This window comes from Cryptomeria japonica, chromosome 11, assembly GCF_030272615.1.
Source record: "Cryptomeria japonica chromosome 11, Sugi_1.0, whole genome shotgun sequence".
Taxonomy (NCBI): domain Eukaryota; kingdom Viridiplantae; phylum Streptophyta; class Pinopsida; order Cupressales; family Cupressaceae; genus Cryptomeria; species Cryptomeria japonica.
This window is the reverse complement of record NC_081415.1, coordinates 388,937,752-388,956,725: the sequence shown is the minus strand read 5'-3', so window position 1 is coordinate 388,956,725 and position 18,974 is coordinate 388,937,752. Positions and strand designations below refer to the sequence as shown.

The 18,974-nt window shown below is 38.0% G+C and overlaps 1 protein-coding gene across 1 annotated transcript in view; it reads left to right on the top strand.

The window, feature by feature from the left end:
* The first annotated feature begins 1,069 nt into the window (after nt 1-1,069).
* The window catches only part of LOC131071614 (chromatin assembly factor 1 subunit FAS2), a 57,539-nt gene continuing 39,634 nt past the window's right edge, over nt 1,070-18,974 (top strand). The window contains exons 1-2 of the mRNA XM_058007528.2: nt 1,070-1,366; nt 4,758-4,869. Of these exons, the coding sequence (XP_057863511.1) occupies nt 1,253-1,366; nt 4,758-4,869 (226 nt within the window). The 5' untranslated portion in view covers nt 1,070-1,252. The remainder of the gene's footprint in view (nt 1,367-4,757; nt 4,870-18,974) is intronic.

Genomic DNA, 18,974 nt, shown 5'->3' with positions numbered 1-18,974 from the left:
AAAGTTTTTGCGACTTAAATTATTAACTTTGCCTTTTCAAATTAAAAAACATTTTGACTCAACCAAATCAATGTATGGATGCTATCAATCTTGCCCTTTCAAAATAACTTACAATCTTGGTCAACTTACTATGTCAAAACTATTGACCTTACCTTTTCATACCAACTAATTAATTGATTAAACTAAGTTAATGAGTTAGTGTTGCCAACCCTGCCTTTCAAACCAAACAACTTATAGACTTGCTCAATGTGTCAGTGCTATTGTCCTTGACTTTGAAAATACCTCTCAATCCAAACAACTTGCAATCTCCTTCTACTTAATGTGCAATATATTGAGCTTTGTCTTTTTAAACCAAGCAACTCATTGACTCGCCTATCTTAATGCATTTGTATTGTCGACCTTTCTTTTTCAAACTAAATAACTTGCCAACTCACCCTACTTAATGTGTTATTATTATTGACCTTGCGTTTTTAGATCACGCAACTTATTAACTCACTTATTTAACATAATAGTTCTACTTAACTATTCAAAATAAACAACTTATCAATTAACCCAATTCAACATCCTAGTACTCTCCCAAACAACTTATTAACTAGCTTAACTAACATAAACGTCGTGTTTGCCTTTTCAAACCAAATAATTTACCAACTCACACAATTCAACATGCTAATTATGTTGAACTTCCATTTTAATACTGAACAACTTATAAACTTATGAACTCAACATATCATTATTGTTGACTTTCTACTTTCAAACCTAACAATATCTCACTCTTACTAAATAAATAATTTATTGACTAACCCAAATCAAATAAATTATCGACTCAACAAATTAACATACAATTTTTGTTGCATCTTGAATTACTAACCCCTTACCTTCCAAACTCAACAATTATTAACTTTTCTAATTACATGCAAATAAATAATTTTAACCAGATTTTTAATCTACCACCCAAATGAAATGACTCACAAAGAATGCCCTAAAAGACCTAGTGCTCTTAAAAAGATGGTATCGGGATCAGACTCAGTCCTTTATAGCTATTAACTATTTTAAATTCCTGCCATTACACCAAATAAACATATATTGCCACCCTTGTGTTCCTTTCCGGGTCGTCGCCGTAAAATGGCTGCCTGTTAAATTTCACGACATCGAATCGAATATCAATAAAGATAATTTCCCGCCAAAACGCTGGACAATAGATCCTCAAGTGAAGTAAAAGTCGTTCATTCATCCGTTTGGTGCAGTTGCAAAAATGAAGGGCGGCACAGTCCAGATAACATGGCACGATTCAAAGCCTGTTCTCACTCTCGACTTTCATCGTCTTACGGGATTTCTCGCCACAGGAGGCGCCGATCACGACATCAAGGTACAGTCCTTTTGTTTTTCGAAAACTAGGTTTTTCTCTTTGTTTTCTGCAGCAGTTGAGCGATCGATTCCCATTATTTCTCGGATAAAATCAATCCACATGCAAATGAGCATAGATTGTAAAACATTGTTCTTTGTATATTGCCAGGTGGAGTGTGTCTACTTTGTTTTAGTGTGAAGGGTCCTTCCCTTTATCCATAGTTCAGGTAATTGGGTTGGGCTTACATCACCAGGGTTTCTCTGCAATTAAATGTTCATTGGTTGTGAATCCTAGGAGTGGTTCTAGGGGGTTTACCCAACTTTGCCTTAGGATTGTATAGCTCGGTTCTCTCATCCTAGAGATTCTCTTATGAGCATTAGAGGCTCCCGTATTTGCCCTTTGTAAGAAAAAAATGATGATGCTGTTGGTTCCTATGTTCCAGAATCCAAACCTTGGCCACAGATTTGTGATTTTGTTAGTTTCACTATTCTCCTATCTTTTTTAAACATAATTTAGACATGGGTTCTGTAAAGGTCTACTCCCAAGAGAACACTATTACATATAGCTCAGCGCCAAAAATGATAAAACTATTGAGCATTACAAACAAAAATCAGCCGAAGCATAAAGGCTGAAAAGATTCAAAATAGAGCAGGGGACCACAGTAGCCCTATTATTTTTATCTGTTATCTTGACAGTGGCTTTATATACTCTTTTTGCTCTGCCCGAACATCCTCAACTCTAGAAAGAGCAGGGACTCTGAAAAGACTACAGATTTCTAAATTGCTGCTGTGTAGTACAGCCGCTAGCGTTTAAGTTATTTATTGCAAGAGCCAAGTCGATGCAAAAGACCTCAAGAATAGCCACTCTGTTTGCAGTAGATACCATCTCATCCTCTAAACTGACTACCCACTGCTCAATACCATCCGTTCTATTATAGAGACCAAACTTGTCTCCTTCTGAGCTCTTTGTAACGTCAACAGTATGCACAGAAGGCGATAGAGAATGTAAAATCCAGCTGACGGGGATGGAATCCCTCACCCTGACCTTAAGTTTCAAGGCAAAGAAAGCAAAGAGAGAATATCATGACCAACAGGATCCCTCTGCAGACAGACCAAGACCTTCAAACACATCCTTCATAAACAGCAACATCACCTCATCTGTTGTGTGAAAAACACAACGCGATTTTAAAACAGACACCTCACCCTTTGCCTCTGCAGTCTGACAGCAATGTCTCTTCAACCTCATGCTTTCAACTGCAGCCACTTAAGCAACAAGCTGCAGGCCTAATAGCAAAAAGGCACAACAACAACAAACAGGATGAAACTAGATGCAGAGCACAAATGATAAATAGACAAACCCAGAGCACACAGATATAATTACTTTGCATGAGGCTGCATACTTCAAATGCTGCCACCGACTTTTAGTAGCTGCATATAAATCTACAAAGAAACAATGTTTTGAACTACATGTTACTATTGTCTGTGTGTAGCTCAGTGCTGACACGCTAGTGCATGCCTTGCGTTAGGCACAACTCTTGTAAGTTTTATTATTAGTTGATGCGAATGGCCTGATTTTTGTAGATTGTACAACTAATTGATGTAAATGTTTTTACAATTTAAAAGTACTTGTTGAGACTGATTAAGTTCATATCTTGTTATCTTTGTTTGTGCATACAAGCTATTGATTTCAGATTTGTGTGCATTGACTCATATTAGTTTGTAACATGAATATGAAATTTGAAGGGCACATTTGCATCTCTTATTGTCTTTGTAAAGTATTTTAAATTTTTATTTCATTAGAGTCATTGTGGGTTTGTGTCTAGGTGCATTGGTGCTGATTGTTGAAGGCATTATTTGTCTTCCTGTTTTGTTGCCACCTCTAATGTTTGATAATAGCGTTTTTTGGTGGCTACCTTTTATTTGTCTGCAAGTTCAATAACTGCAGGCCTATCCATCTACAAGGGTTAACAACAACGGGTTAGAGAATAGGTTACCTTTTGTTTGTCTGCAAGGTCTATAACTGCAGGCCTATCCATCTACAAGGGTTACCAAACAATGGGTTACATAATAGTCCCTCTATTCTGTCTATTGGAAGGTTTTTGGTTTACGTAGTTGACAGCTGTTAAGACCATTTACAAGTGCAGGCCTATCCATCTGCAAGGGTTAGCAAGCAATGGGTTACAGAATAATCCCTCTATTCTGTTTATTGGAAGATTTTAGGTGTACATATCTGACGGTTGTTAAGCCCTTTTCATGACACCTTCAATGCATAGTCCTTGGTACTAGTATTTCAGTGATTTTGTAGTGCATACATGTGATCCTTTCTCTTCCACTGATAAATGATTCGGGCTGGTAGTTACAATGGGTTTTCTAAATTCTTTTTATAAATGCATTGCACAAGATAAGAAAAGCATAAATCTGCAAAAGGCACAAAAGAATTTAGGTGGATGCTGCCATAAGCACACACATATATCAATAAGCTCGGTAGATGCTTTTTGCTAAGGTAAAATCACATATTTATAGTTTCCACAAAGGGTAATTAGATAATTACCGTATCAGATGGACTATTTCAAACTTCTGGTAAAATAAATGAAGTGTGCAAAGTTGCAAACCATGTGTGGTGCATGTTGGCCACACACAATCTTTAGATATCTTAAAGATATCCCATCTCTTTATTATTTAGTTTGGGATAAACATAATCATGGTAGTTAAATAACTACCATGATTGTTTGGGAAAGAGATGGTTCTATAAACAATTGCACAACCTATGTTTTCTCAATTAACAATAACATGACCTTTTATTTTTTCTTTTGCATGGCAATGTTGGTAATGTCAAGAACAATTTGCTTAAACTGATCTAGTTCTAGAAGTTTTAAAATTATTCTCAATTGTATCACAGAAGTATTCAAACACAGACATGAGAGGTCCACAGAGGAATTTAGGCAGATGACATAAGCACTCAATATTTCACCGAGTCCAATGGTGTCTTATGCCACGGTAGCAACTGTCTAATGACTACCAAGGAGTAATCAATTGAGCATCTTGTTGGACCAACTAATAAAAGTTCAAAGACCACCAGTAAATATAACTGTGTTTTGTAAATCATATACAATATGTCTGTATAAACAAACAGATTACTGGGAGATTTCAGTCACTTTATAAGCTTCCAAAAATATAATTTCTGGTGTGCTCTTGGTCCTTGAGAAGTTTAACAAGATTCTGTAACACTAGTGCTTAATGATGCTTTCACTTAGGTAAGGCAAATAAACAATGTGTTAGTTGGGTGTAAGGAGAAAAGTACGTTTTAAAATTTAAAATGATATAATTAAATGCTTTTTCAGGAGTTTTGAATGATGAAAGTTTGATATGCGTTAACTAAGTGGTCTGTGATGATTTGTTCTGTTGGATGACAGTTTTGGTCATTGCATCAAACTGAAAGCAAGAAAGAAGTTCCAAAAGCATCTTATGAAAGCAGTCTTGCTTATCATAGTTCTGCTGTCAACATTTTGCGTTTCTCTCCATCAGGTAAGACATTTCTCCCATGTAAATGCTTTAGCAGTTGTAAATGAGAATTGTGGATGTTTCATTTCATAGATTCATAAAGTCATCAGCTACTAAATTATTTCCATTTGCTTTTGAGGAAATGCAAGTGCTTTAATTATGTTCAAACTTTAAAGGGTAATTATTCTGACATGAGAAGCAAAAGTATGTCCATTATGGACATATATTTTAGGATGTCAAAAGCTGAAGTCTAGATCAGTTTTCACAATGCTTTCCTGTATGACAACTGCCTTGAGTTCGGTCATTCATGAGACAATGCTTTGTGCACTTCAATATTGAATTATAATTATTGCCCCTTGAAGTTGATTTCTATAATCTTTGTTCTGTCAAAATCTTAAAAAGAATTGTTTATTTTTTCTAAAGCATGTTGAACTTTGCATGCATAGATAGAATTATTTCCATTTCTCAAAGGGATGATTCTAGTCAGTTTGCAATCTTTTGCAATTTTGTCGAAACTCTATTTTTCACTTAACAATTCCTTAGTGAGCAGAACATTTTGTTATCTAGAAATGTCATGTTTAATCACTGTGCTATTTGGTAGGATGATACAATTTTTTAATATATGTTATACTGGAAGCATTTGTTTGATAGGCATTACTGGCTTTGGAACTCATTAATCCTTTCAAGACTGCAACTTCAGAAGATTAACATTGCACATTTTCTCTAAATAATGTTATTTTTTTTTTCATTATATTTGAGTTTTATTTACTAGTTACTTGGGGTTTAGAAAAATATATGGCTAAAAGCTTTAGTTACTAGGAGGCATAGGGTATGGGCACCGGTAATGGGACAGGGATGCCAATCAAATGAGGTTATGTGCGTAAATGAATAAGGAGACCGCAATATAACATATAAATGTAGTCAGTAGAAGTTGTAGTATGGTGATGTATATGTGGTCCACGTTACCATAATGGAGTTTCCTGACAACTATGCTAAAAACATTACTAGTAGGTTATATCTATGTTTTAAAGTTGCAACATGCAAGAATCAGTCACCATGAGCCAAGGTGTAAGGGGCTGCTGTCTAGGGGAGATCAATAGGCTTCTGGGGTTGTAAGTCCCTTCCGATTCTCAGCAGGTGGAAGTTGTGGTGATTGACAAACGGTTAATGCCAAGCTACAGTTGTGTGAGAGCTGGACGAAAAACTTATATAGGGGGAAGCAAAGTACCCCGCCATTCACGAGAGAACGTTTCTACAATGTGCTTTACTTTCCTAGGCGAAGGTTCATGGTGGAGAAATCCAAGGAGGACTAAAACAGCATTCCAGTGAGCAAAGGTGTTCAGAGCGATTGCAGAGCAGAGGTGTGAAGTAGAAACAACAACAGAGAAGTAGTGAGACTTGGAGTCCTTGTTCAGGGAGGGGGCTTGGGTCGTGTACTGGGTAAGTCGTTGCAAGCTCACGAGAGAGTCAGTGGTGCGCCAGGTTGAGTTCCGAAGGAGATAGGGTCTTTGTGGATTGGGAGTCTACGTGAGAAGCTACAGCCAGGGGCGAGGTGCAATGGTGTTTGTACCGGTGTTTCAAGAGTGGACGCAGATCCAGGGGTGGGAACTTGTAATCGGGTGCTTGGGAAGTACTCGGAGTAGTGACCAATGACATAGTTGGAATTGTTTGTAGACCGGGCCAGGGGCCATTTCTTTAGATCAATAAAGCTATCTTATTGCCCCAACATTGTGTTCGTTGTGTAAGGATTCCGCTGTGCAAGTTTGTACGTGTTGTGCAAGTGTGTGTGTGTGTGCAGGTTCTGGAGCTTGGGAGTGCTTACAGGCGTAGTCCGAGTTCTTGGAAGTGCTTGGATCTCACAGACAAGTACCTAAAAGATCGTCGGTGCCGCACGGGTAAATCTAGCCCTATGACACAATGTATTAAGTCTAGTATTATGAACTCAGGACATTTTGTAGCTTGTACAATGTTTGGTGGTCCTTTTAAGGAAATAATTTTGGGTAGGTGGGACAAAGGGTTCCGTAAAAGCCCCACTCAGATTCGTTCACAAATTCTGTAATGCTTTATTTGCTCTCATTAACAAATTTTTAAGAAAGATAAAAAGGAAGAAAGAAAGACTCAAAGAAAAGAGTTTAATTATTGTTCATAAATGACAAAAATAAGTAAATGGTATTCAAGAAATCAACTAATATTAATAATGATAGCAAAAAAGGAAGTACCTAGAGCATCGTCCATTACATAAAGCACTATTGACATAAAATTATTTGATTAGGCAAAAGGCTGAGGAAATTACAAAAGTACGTAACAATAGCGGCAGGAGTACAATCCTTGTGGGATATGAGAATGATTTACTCACCTAGAGAGGGATAAGTGCTTTCAGTTCTTATCAATGGAACATATAGAATCTGCTTTACTAACAAACAATGTTTGGTTGCTAATAAGGAGTATGAAGATGTATTCTCTAGTGGAAGGACCCAATTTAACTTTACTTGAGAAGTTAATTTTGTACCTTTTGCTTTACTATTCCCAAGGTCAAATGCTTCCTCGAGGACATCTTTGGTTTTTAATTAAGTTTTACAATCCTCAAACTAAGTTTTTGGTTTTGTTTGTTATCACAATGCCTTATCATCCATGCTTATCCCTAGCTGTTGAATTTCTTGAAGTAACTTTATCGATAATTTTCTGCTATTAAGTTTCTTGGGGCAAACACTTACTATGGTTGAGTGAACCTTAAGTTTGTCACCCCCATATTTGCTACCATAATGGAAGAAAATAATTTTGGTTGCATGTAGCTTGAGTATACTATGGGGAAAACTATAAGCTTCCTCTAATATAGATTTTGTTTACTTACCTAACTAGTATATTGTTTAATTAACATGGTTCGTTTGCCCTTTTTAAGCATAGAGATAAAAGAAGTAAGCAATGAGCTATGTTTAATTAACACGGTTCATATACTTCATTTAAGCATAAAGATAAAAGAAGTAAGCAATGAACTATGTTATGCTAACTAAGCAAATAATAGAGTTGGGTTTTATATAAAAGAAACTAGTTAAATTACTGAAATGAGAAGATAGAAGGGCATCCCTGATTTCATGGTGGAAGTTGATAGAAAGTTGGTACATGTAGTTGTAGATTAGACAAAAGTGTGCAAGTGTCCTGGGATAGGATCAAATTGCACAATAGATAGAGATTGACGCAGTCTAGTGAAGACCTGATACAAATAGAAGTGCATAGGAACAAAAAAAATCAGCCAATGAACAAAAGTAAAAAATTACAGTCCTTCCATGGTAGAGATTGACCTTTTGTGATTACGACTTGCATGGTGCAGTAGTGACCTTGAGCTTAGGGGCCCCATACTCAGTCTTTTTGCTTTCTTTTGTTGATTGTCATGGTGCTTGCACACTTCAGATCTGATGTACTTGCAGAAAGATAGGAGGTTGACTGCTATAGGGAGGTGTTGACGTGTATTTTATACACAATCATACACAGAATAAAATACCCAAAGGCATCTTATCCTCTCTTGAATAAAGTCGCTAACTGCTGAAGATTCGCAAAAAGGATCAGTTAGGATGACTCCAATGTTCTTTTTGGTAGGGTCTCTACGTGTGGATAAGCACCAGTGGTCGTTGTGATTTGCTGTGTCCTCAAGGGGCCTTACGTTGCCGAAGTTTTTGCTAAACTAAAGAAGCTTTTAAAAAATAACAAAAGGATAGGGTTTTGCGAGAGGTCTAATCTAGTCTAACCCTAAGAATGACTTCATGTGGACAAGATTTGGCAAGATTCAACCAACTTCAATATTGCCATAAAGTAACAACTCAATTGAAATTGATGCGATCTTCTACGGTAACAAATGGTTCTTCAACACATCAAAGATCAAAGACACTACCACGAAGGTACATATCCAAGATACGATAACGATTGAAGGTTAAGTGATTCGAGTATTCTCCAGTCGACCACGCAAGGCGTTCCTACAATCAGCAAGAAGCTAGTGGTTTGGAAAGCGAATCCTACCAAAGATCAAGTCCAATACTTCGTCCTTCGAATTAACACACTACTTTGATTGAGAAATGATTCAAGAAAATTGAACAACCATGAAGATAACCAAGAGAATTGCAACAAAACACCATAACTTCAATATTTCATTGATCTCAAAGCCATCATATACAACAATTGTTTGAATTCTTTCTTCAAAGCTCAATCTTGCTACAAAAAGTAAAATGCTTCTAAACTCTAATCTCTCTCTAATACTGATTTTCTAGCTATCTCTCTAATACTGATTTTCTAGCTATCTCTCTCTAATTTATTTTCTAGCTATCTCTCTCTAATTTATTTTCTAGCTATCTCTCTCTAATTGACAAAATGAAATGAAATGAGGGTATAAATAGCATCCTCAATTACAATGAATGGTCCAGATCAAAAGCAGATCAATGGTCAAGATTATGACACCTAAACCCTAATTAGGGTTTATTACAAATAGCCCCCTTTTTACTGAACAATATTAAATGCATAGCCAAATATTAAATTTGGCACAAAAATCTAGGAGACATAGACCAATGACAATTAAGGTGCCATGTCATCTATAACAACCTCTCATCTAGAATCTTATTCTCTTTCCAATGCTCCTTTTTAGCATATGCAATGAATCTTGACACGATTCCTTCGATTTCCGCAATTGGAATCTCGAGAAGATTCTTCATTCTTTCTTCCAAGTGGATGACCTGATCAAATGCATCTAGAAGAGCTGCGTCCCATGTAAGTTCAAGTTCCTTAGTCTTTTCGATCAGGAGCATGGTAGCAAACATCTGGTCCTGTTGCTCATCTGTGATATTGACGTCCTTGCAAAAGATGACCTTGATTCTATCTTCCAATTCTTGCAAATCCACATCTGTCTCAACTTCGATCCTCCTGCCAAGAATGGTACGTAGTACCTCAAATACTCTGTCCTGGATCGGGTTGATCACCTCCTCAACATGACTGCATCTAGTACTGATGTCCTCGAAGAGAACTTCCTTCATCTGGAGTAAGGTTGACCACTGAAGTAAACTGTGAGGTCCTCCATCCATAATCTTTTCCTGTGCTAAGACCTTCCTCGATGTTTGTCTAATTACTTTCAAGACAGGAATAATAACATCTTTGGTATGAGCAAAAGCGGCTACCGTTATCATCAAATTGTGGATGATCTCAAGAACCTGAATAGCCCTATGAATAGTCTTCATCATCCTTGTTGCAAATTCTACGGCAACTGTATGAGATTTATCCATCCAAGTACTCATACGCTGGACCATACTCTTGAATCTCTCTGCCTCACCAATTGATTGAAGGGGAAGTGCCTGTATGGGTGATCTTGCTGGATCCTGACGTCCTAAAGGCTGATTGAGATGGCTGAAATATGTTCTCCATGCACCGACCTCTCTTTCAAGCTTCCTATTCTTCTCCATTTCTTCCCTAAGCTTATCTTTCAATGCCTCAAAGGAATCTGTGGCATCATCTAGTGTCTGCTCGGCTGTGGATGGACCTAGCTCAAATGTCTCTACATCATATTCCTCTGCTAGGATCTCCCCTTCATATTTGTCCACCGCCGGCGTAGCTATCTGTAATTTTCTGGATCCAGTCTCATCTCTAATCATCTTGGACATCTTGGTAGCCTTCCTTTTCTCTGTCACTTCCTGGGAATGTCCAACAAGGCTCTCTAAATCAATCACATTGTCCTCGTCCTCGATCACAATTACCTTTGTTAATCTTTCCTTCAACCAATCTGGAATGGCTGATCTTGTCTCTCTAACCTGAATCTCCTTATGCAATGCTTCTTCTTCTCTGGGAGGAGATGTTACTTCTTCATTGTTCTTGTCATCATGTAGCTCATAATCTTGGAGAGATCCATCTGGTGACCCCTGCGGTGCCTGTCCCTCTTCCTGCCTATCATTCTGTACCATCGACTCCATAGACTCTTCCACTTCAAGTGTCCTTTTCTCTTGTCGGGAAGATGTACCGGATGAACGATCTCGGCTGGCCTCTTGTTTCTTCTTGGAAGATTCTCTCTTTCCAGGTCTCTCTTTCCTCTTCGAGCCTCTTGGATGGAGATCGCCTTCACTTGCACTTCGAAGGTTGCCTTCATTTGCATTTCTGGGATTAGGATTACCTTCACTTACACTAGCTCCACCCTCGGCTGGTTTCTCTTCCAAAGTGAAAGTCATAGCTATGCCTTGCTCTCTCAACTTCTGATGCTGCACATCAACCCATCTGCGAGTACAAGACAAGACTGGAGCCATCAAAGCATCTAGATCCACAACCTCGGGCTCATTCCAATCTAACCTTATTGATTTGCTTTCTCGATCATAGGATGACTGGAGATGTCTGCCACTGTCCTGAGCTTGGTCGGCCACTCTGTAAATCCTGCATTTCTTGATGAAATCTAAAGGCAATCTAGAATGTATCTTCCTTTTTACTTCAAGATCATCCAAGAGATTCATCATAAAATCTTCTATCTGGAACTCATGCTTAAACTTCCTACCGACTGTCTCCTCTATATATCCATGTGGATCAAAGCTTTCTCTCAAAGCAAAGGATGAAAAAGAATACAAAGCTAACTCCTTCTCTGCGTCATCCATGGCTAAAGCATTAGGACATACCTCAACTGAATTGCCCAATATGATAGGTACGGGAACTCCATTTCCATGTCTGTGTCTGAATGCCTTCGCATAAGCTGCCAACTGTCTTGTTACCTCAAGTAATACTATTCTGTCTGTCGGATATCTCGGCAACATGTATGGAGGTGAAGGACATCCATGAACTCTGATATAAGTGAACTTCGGAAATTGGATAAACCAAGCACCGTACCTCTTTACTAGTTCCTGTGCATCCTGAGATAATCTGTTGTGAATCCCGCCTTGCAACGTCCTTGTGATGTTCATAGTGAAGCTATCATTAACTAACTTGTAGTTGCTTCCTGGCGGATGATGCAAGTGAACATAGGAATCACAAACTCTGACCTCGCCGGGTCCTCTTCCAATCACTCCTCTGTGAGGTAGTCCTGCGTACTCGAAACTCCTGATCAAGGCATATATAACATATGAACTCATGTGGAAGGACTTGGTAGCCTTGAGTCTCCTCAACTGTACGTCCAAGCAATGGCTAATCATTCTAGCCCAATGAATTGTTCCTTTACCCTGAACTATCAGCTGGATGAAGTAGAACATCCACTTCTCAAAGTAAAAAGCTTGAGGTGCACCTGTGACTCGGTTGAGCATTGTAATCAAATCTCTGTACTCCTCCTGGAAATCAATCCTGTGTGGTGTGTTTGGTACCTTGCTCAGGCGAGGACGACTCTTGAGTAACCAGTTCTTGTTAATGATGCTTAGGCAAGCATCTGGATCATCTTCGTACATGGACCTGGCTCCTTATATGCTCTTGTAAATCATATCTCTGTGCTCTGGAAGATGGAAAGCCTCACTTATAGCTTCCTCTGAAAGATAAGCTAAAGTGTTTCCTTCCTTGGACACGATCGTTCTGGATTGAGGATCATAATGCCGAGCACACTCGATCATCAACTCATGGCACTGTACTGCTGGAGGGAAGTCGGCCGCCTTAATGATGCCACTTTCAATTATCCTCCGGGCGACAGGTGATGGCTTGCCAATGTAAGGGACCTCTCGAAATTTCTTTGTACTGAAGTTGCCCAAGTTGGTATCTCCAATGTTGCTCCATTTAGACACGATCTTGGTCTCCACTTCTTCGGTCTTTTGATCTTCCTTCATGAGAGCTGGACGACTGGTGGATGCTCCCGCCTTCGGGGTCGCCATACCTACACAACATTTCACAATAAGTAACTAGATATTGCAATGCATAACATAGATTAGATTAATTTTAGGAAACTTCATGATAAGTCTTTGAGTTATCATTTCCTAAAAACGATTGAGCTACTGGAATAAAATTCAAAATTCAAAATTTGAAGCTATGACGATCAAAATTCAAAATTTAAAACAAGGGACCACATCGCCATACCTTGCTTGAGAGTTAACTCTAAAATGCAAAAAAAAAGAAAATTCGCCTAGGCAACAATCGAAATTTGGTGACTTCAACGTGATCTCCCTCAAGCTATCAATTTTGCCACCTTTGGGGTCTTTGATATGATCTTTAATGTCTTTGGCGAGTTCGCTTCACTTTAAACTTCAAGTTCGCACTCCCTTGATGATGTTTGCGCCTTCCTTGGAATGGAAATTCGCTCCACTTGAATACCAATCGCACTTCTCCAAAATCGCATATGGAAAATGATAAAATGATAATGTGAAAATGAAAATTTTCACCCTCCTTTTATAAGCGCTCACCTCTCATTTACCTCTAGGCAGACTTTTGTAAAATAAACCCAAGCGCTCCATTTTTTATTAAAAATAATAATTAATTAATTAATTGCCATCGTTTTTTAATTAATAAACTCGATTTTTTAAAAGGCAAAAATCAATTAATTAATGTCCAAGCGCAATTTTTAAATGCTATTTAATTGAATTTTTAATTTTGTCGATTTTTAGCATTTAATGAAAATTCAAAAAATGTTTGTTAGCGCCAAAATTTGAAGGTGGAAAAGTACAAACCTCATCGCCCTGGTCCCTGACTGAGGGACAGGAGCGATCTACCATTTTAGCCTGGAATCTCGTGTTTTTGACGTTCAAAATCTCCATCCTTACGTTGAAATTGGCATTTTTGCTAGGAATTTCAAACTTGGTTAACTTGACCTTGTAAATGAATGCCTCCTGAGGTGATATCGCCCTGGTCCCTTGGAGAGGGACAGGAGCGATCTAGGTGTTTTCTCCTTGATCTTGCTTGTTCGATCACCAATCTTTATCATAAGGCAAACAAGAACGTTGTTTCTTCATTCTACCTTTACTTCACTTGGTCTTTACAAGGCACTTTGATGCTTAAATAGATTATCGCCCTGGTCCCTTGGTGAGGGACAGGAGCGAACCTTGTATCTTAGCCTAAACTGGTAATATTTTGACGTTCATTTCTCTTGTGTCGCCTTCCAAATGATATCCTTGATCTTATGTACCTTGGCTTTGATGTGACCTTGAAGGAAAAGAGTGATTAATGAAAAATCGCCCTGGTCCCTGACTGAGGGACAGGAGCGATATAGCTTCCTTGTTCAAATTGATCACCTTTTGACGCTTAATTTCTTTGCATATCACCTTCTTAAGATACCTTTGATATTTTGTGACCTCGCATAACCTTGTCTTGGCATGATTTTTGAATGAATTGGCAAATATAGTAAATATCGCCCTGGTCCCTGACTAAGGGACAGGAGCGAACTTCAATGTCCTGGGCTCATGCTTGCTTTCATCAACTTGCCATTGCTTTCATCGTGTAAAATGAAGTCCTTTGATCCCTCTTGGCCACTTGATACTTGATAAACCTTTGAAAATCTAAGCCTTTGTGAAGATTTCGCTCTGGTCCCTGGGAGAGGGACGGGAGCTATACTGAATTTCGCCCTGGTCCTTGACTGAAGGACAGGAGCGAACTTGGGTTTTTATTGCAAAAATCTTCATCATATTAACTTGCAATTGTCTTCAAAGTGCAAAACGATGTTCCTTACTCCCCTTCAAATATTCAAAATGTGGATAGCAATCCAAACTTGGCCTCATTTGAACACTTTCGCTCTGGTCCCTACCTGAGGGACAGGAGCGAACTAGGATATTTGGTGCAATTCTTTCAATATTGGCGACCTTTGATACTTCGTTCTTCATTGAGACGCTTCAAAATGTCCTTGCCACCCTTCACCTTGACTTGGAGTGGTTTGAACTTGGAGGAAAGGCATCATAACTAACATATCGCCCTGGTCCCTGGCTGAGGGACAGGAGCGAATTTAGACTTGTAGGCTCCATCACACTTTGCCAACTTCCAATTTTATCTTCAACGGTCTTGTAATGCATCCTTTCATTCATTCATGGCTTGGAATTCATTCAAACTTGGCAGGAAATTGACCTAAGGCAAAAATCACTCTGGTCCCTGACTGAGGGACAGGAGCGCCTAGGCCAATTTGAGTCTCCTATTGATGTCTTGTAATCTTCAATTTGTCTTCAATGGGTTCATTTCATCCTCCTTTCTTGCCTCAAACTCAAAACTTGCTCAATCTTCACCCAAATTTTGCCTTATGAGGAATTTCGCTCTGGTCCCTGGGAGAGGGACGAGAGCTACACTGAATTTCGCCCTGGTCCCTGACTGAGGGACAGGAGCGATTTTACATTTTGGTTCATTTTTCCTCTTGTTCGCGTTTCCAAATTATATTCAATTGATGAAATGTATCTCCTTTGACCTCTTCAAATCGTCAAGTTGTTCAAATCCTGCAAGGACAAGGTGATGTTTGATTTTAAGCTTCGGTCCTTCACTGAGGGACAGGAGCGATTTTTACTCCTGGGACATTTCCGTGCTCATGAAATTCTTCGAATTATATTCAACGGAAAGATCACGCCTCCCTTTACTACTTCCAACTGAAAAATCATCTTGATCCTGCAGAGACAGTAAGATTTTTGAAAACGAGCTCCGGTCCTTCACTGAGGGACAGGAGCGATTTTGCTCCTACAGGCCAAAATATCATGATTTCCGGATTTTAATCACTTCACAAGGCAAAAACAAGTCATTTCCAATGCCCAGGATCAAATATCAAAAAACTCAAAATTTGGTCAAAATTACTCATTTGGACAAAATTCACAATTTCATCATCAACACTTAGGCAAATTTGTTCAAAATTCCAATTAAAAATAGACCAACTCACTTAGCCTTTGGCGAATTCACTTTATTCAAAATTGCATCCTGTGAGAGGAAGCTCAAAAAAGCTCTCAAGACTGACTGGGCTCTGGCCTGAAAACGTCAAAACGGGAACCCTAAGGCTTGACCCTAAATCCAGACAACTGACAAACTACCAAAACCCTAAAAAGCAGAGCGAAAGGCGAGCAAAAACGAGCAAAAAGAGGGGGTCCCCATTTAAATGGGGCGATGTGTGAAATGGTCACAACAGGAGGATAGCACTAGCAATGAAAGGATAGTTGGAAGTTACAGGAACTTACAGGAATGGAAGAAACAACCAAAAGATATTCATGGTAAGAAGAAAGGCAAATGCTATAATTTCAAGTGATAAGAAGAATTTCAAATGTTAGAATTTCAAGTGATAAGAAGGATTTCAAATCAACCTAAGAATATTGAATGATTGCATGAACTGTTGCAAATGAAATTTAGAATTGAGTTTTTTATAAAGTTTGCATGTCTATAGCTGTTCAAATATGCAAAGAAGCCACCAGAGGCAGGTTTTAACCAAGGAAGTTTAGTGCTCACATATGCTACTACAATTGTGTTATTGTTTTTAGTGCTTGCATATGCTTCTACAATTGTGTTATTGTCTAAGTGGGCATAAGTTTTTAGAAGGATGGGAACAATTAGAAACAATTATTGGGCTGGATTGGGTCCAAATTTTTTAACAAAGGGCTTGAAGGCTTGAGAATTGGCTAAGAATACGAAAGCAACTAAAAGGATGGTCACCAACTAAAAGGATGGTCACCAAAATGAGCGTGCAAAATATTGATAGAGTAAAAATTGCAAAGCATGCAATTTCCCACTCTACATATATAGAACTCATCTATTGGTGGTATGAGGAAAGACATACGAACGGACAACTTTATGCATTGAAAACTTGTTGTGTTATGGGTACTAAAACGAGTGTGTGATATAGATATAGTAGAAATTAGTTGGCAATTTCTAACTTTAGATAAATAGAACCATAGAAGCAGAAATTGCGATTAAAATTGAGAAAACTTTGAGGATAAATTTGCTTGCTTTACCCATGTGATTTACTTGCAGAATTTTTACGCTCAAATCTTCTCAATATGAATACTGTTCAAATCATGAAAGAAAATCCTCAGTAAAGATTGAGTTTGACTATGCCAAAGAAATACGAGGGAATGTAGTGCATATTGTTTGGGTATTCTCACAACTGACAATTGAAGGAAAAGGTCAAAATGGTGGATTAGCATTGTCGGGTTCAAATTGTGATCACAAATTCATTTTTTTCTACAGTAATTAGATACTGGTTTTAGACATAGAATAGAGTAATATTGGAATTTTCATTCTTCTTAATTTGTATATCAATCAAGGATTTGGATGAGCATTTTTTTAGTGGCTAATCTTAACAAGTTGTAGAAACTTATTCCAATATTTTTCCTCGCTTTCTTTTGCCATTGATGGGTATTTTTGGCTTTATTTCATTATTATTTTAGATAGTGGGACATGTTCCAAGAATAATTGTACTTTGTTTTAATGAATTTTGTTTTGTTTTAAATTAAATATTAAATTGTTGGAATCATTTTTAATGATGTTATCATTCTAAATAAAAAAATTGATATATTAAAAATAATTTAAATATTAACAAATAATTTACAATATCTTAGAATCACCAAGTTATTGCATGATCTTTTCTTTGTGTGTGAGATAAAGCTCAAAAGTTTACTGTTGTTCTAAGTTATCAATGAGGAGATTTTTTCAAGGATTTTCTATTTATTCTTCTTTCCTTCTTGCTTGTTTTAATTTCTTTGTACACTAAATTGACCTAAGTTAGTGAGTACACCCCTCTAGGGTCTCAATTGCATATCGAACAAGTGTGGGTATGCATCTTGGGTTTGCTTGGGGTCCTAACAAGGTACCTTGGGCAAACTTGGGCCTTTCTTGGGTGAACCCAAGGGCTGCCCAAACAATTTTTTTTTTTTTTTTTTAACATTTTTATAAACAAGAATGTGCCAAATACTTAATTTATAAAATTGTGAAAATGGTGTGTGCTATGAAGGTTTGTATGGTTTCAAAGGCATTAATTTGGGCTTGGTGGTAGGGGCTTTGCCTCTCAACCCCCTAGATCCCATGAGGGGTGCTGCCTCTTGACCATGCTAGGGGTGTCTCCCCTGGACTCCCATGAGGGGTGGTGCTGCTCAATCCCATTGCGGTCTCCATTGCTTGCCCCCAAGAGGGGTGCTGCCTTTTTGTGGTTGCAAGAGTCATTGGCTAAGTCTAGTTTTTTGGAACTTTGTACTTAGTTTGTAGGTTGACTTTGTACAAACTAGATTGTAATTGAAAATTTGTAAATTGTCAGCATCTAGTTATTACTTATGCACTATGAATTATGTTTTGTGCAATGCAATGCAATGCAATCGGCGATATAAATATAAACAACAAAAATCTATATTCCACAATTCATGGGTTGAATATTTTTTGCTCTCTATGTCTCTATGCTATGGAAATGCCTTTCAATTTTAAAAGCAACAAGTTTTTGTCCCTTTTTCTACATGTAATTATGTTTTTTTAAAATCTAATCTTTTCCTTTTAAATCCCTGGTTTTTTTTTTAAATCTTATAATTTTGGTTTGCTGATTTTTTCCCTAGAAGATTTTTGTTGCTATGTATAATAGAACACATTTGCTGGTGGTATGGGCAAAGTTATACCAATAGACAACTTTATGCATTGGAAACTTGTTTGAACTTTAAGGGATCCCTTTGATAGTGTTAGATTTTTAATTGCATGACACTTGAGGGGTTTGTAAAGGTTCACGAGCATGTAGCGCAAAACCCCCCTCTTACTTCAGTGTGGATGATTCCTAAGTATATATATATATATATTTTGATCGGTAAAATATATATTTTATTTATTTGAAATATAAGCATTACAACTTCAGAAAGATAATGAACTATCAAAAAGCTCCCAAAACAAAACATCCATAACATTGCCACCACCACCCTCCCAAAAAGCTGGATTTCAAAACTAGTAACCAACACCCACACAACCACCCCCCATACTTAAAAGTATGAAAAACCTTATTACATCTTGCCTGTCAAAAAATAGGCATTTCAACTTGAAGTTTAAAGTTCAATTGTAAAATTAACTGAAAAAGAGAGCAAAGAAAAATGGCACCTATGGGTACCATGCCTGTGATACCCTATTCATGATTCCTCCTTCACGCCTCTTGCAGCTGAGGCACTCGATTCACCAGCCACCCAATTACGGCGAGAGCCTCCTCTTCTGGCATGTTGTCGCCCCCTTCTTCCATCTGCATCCTTACTCGCTGCACCTCGTAGGCTTGGAGAAGCCACCTCGCCACCCCGTCC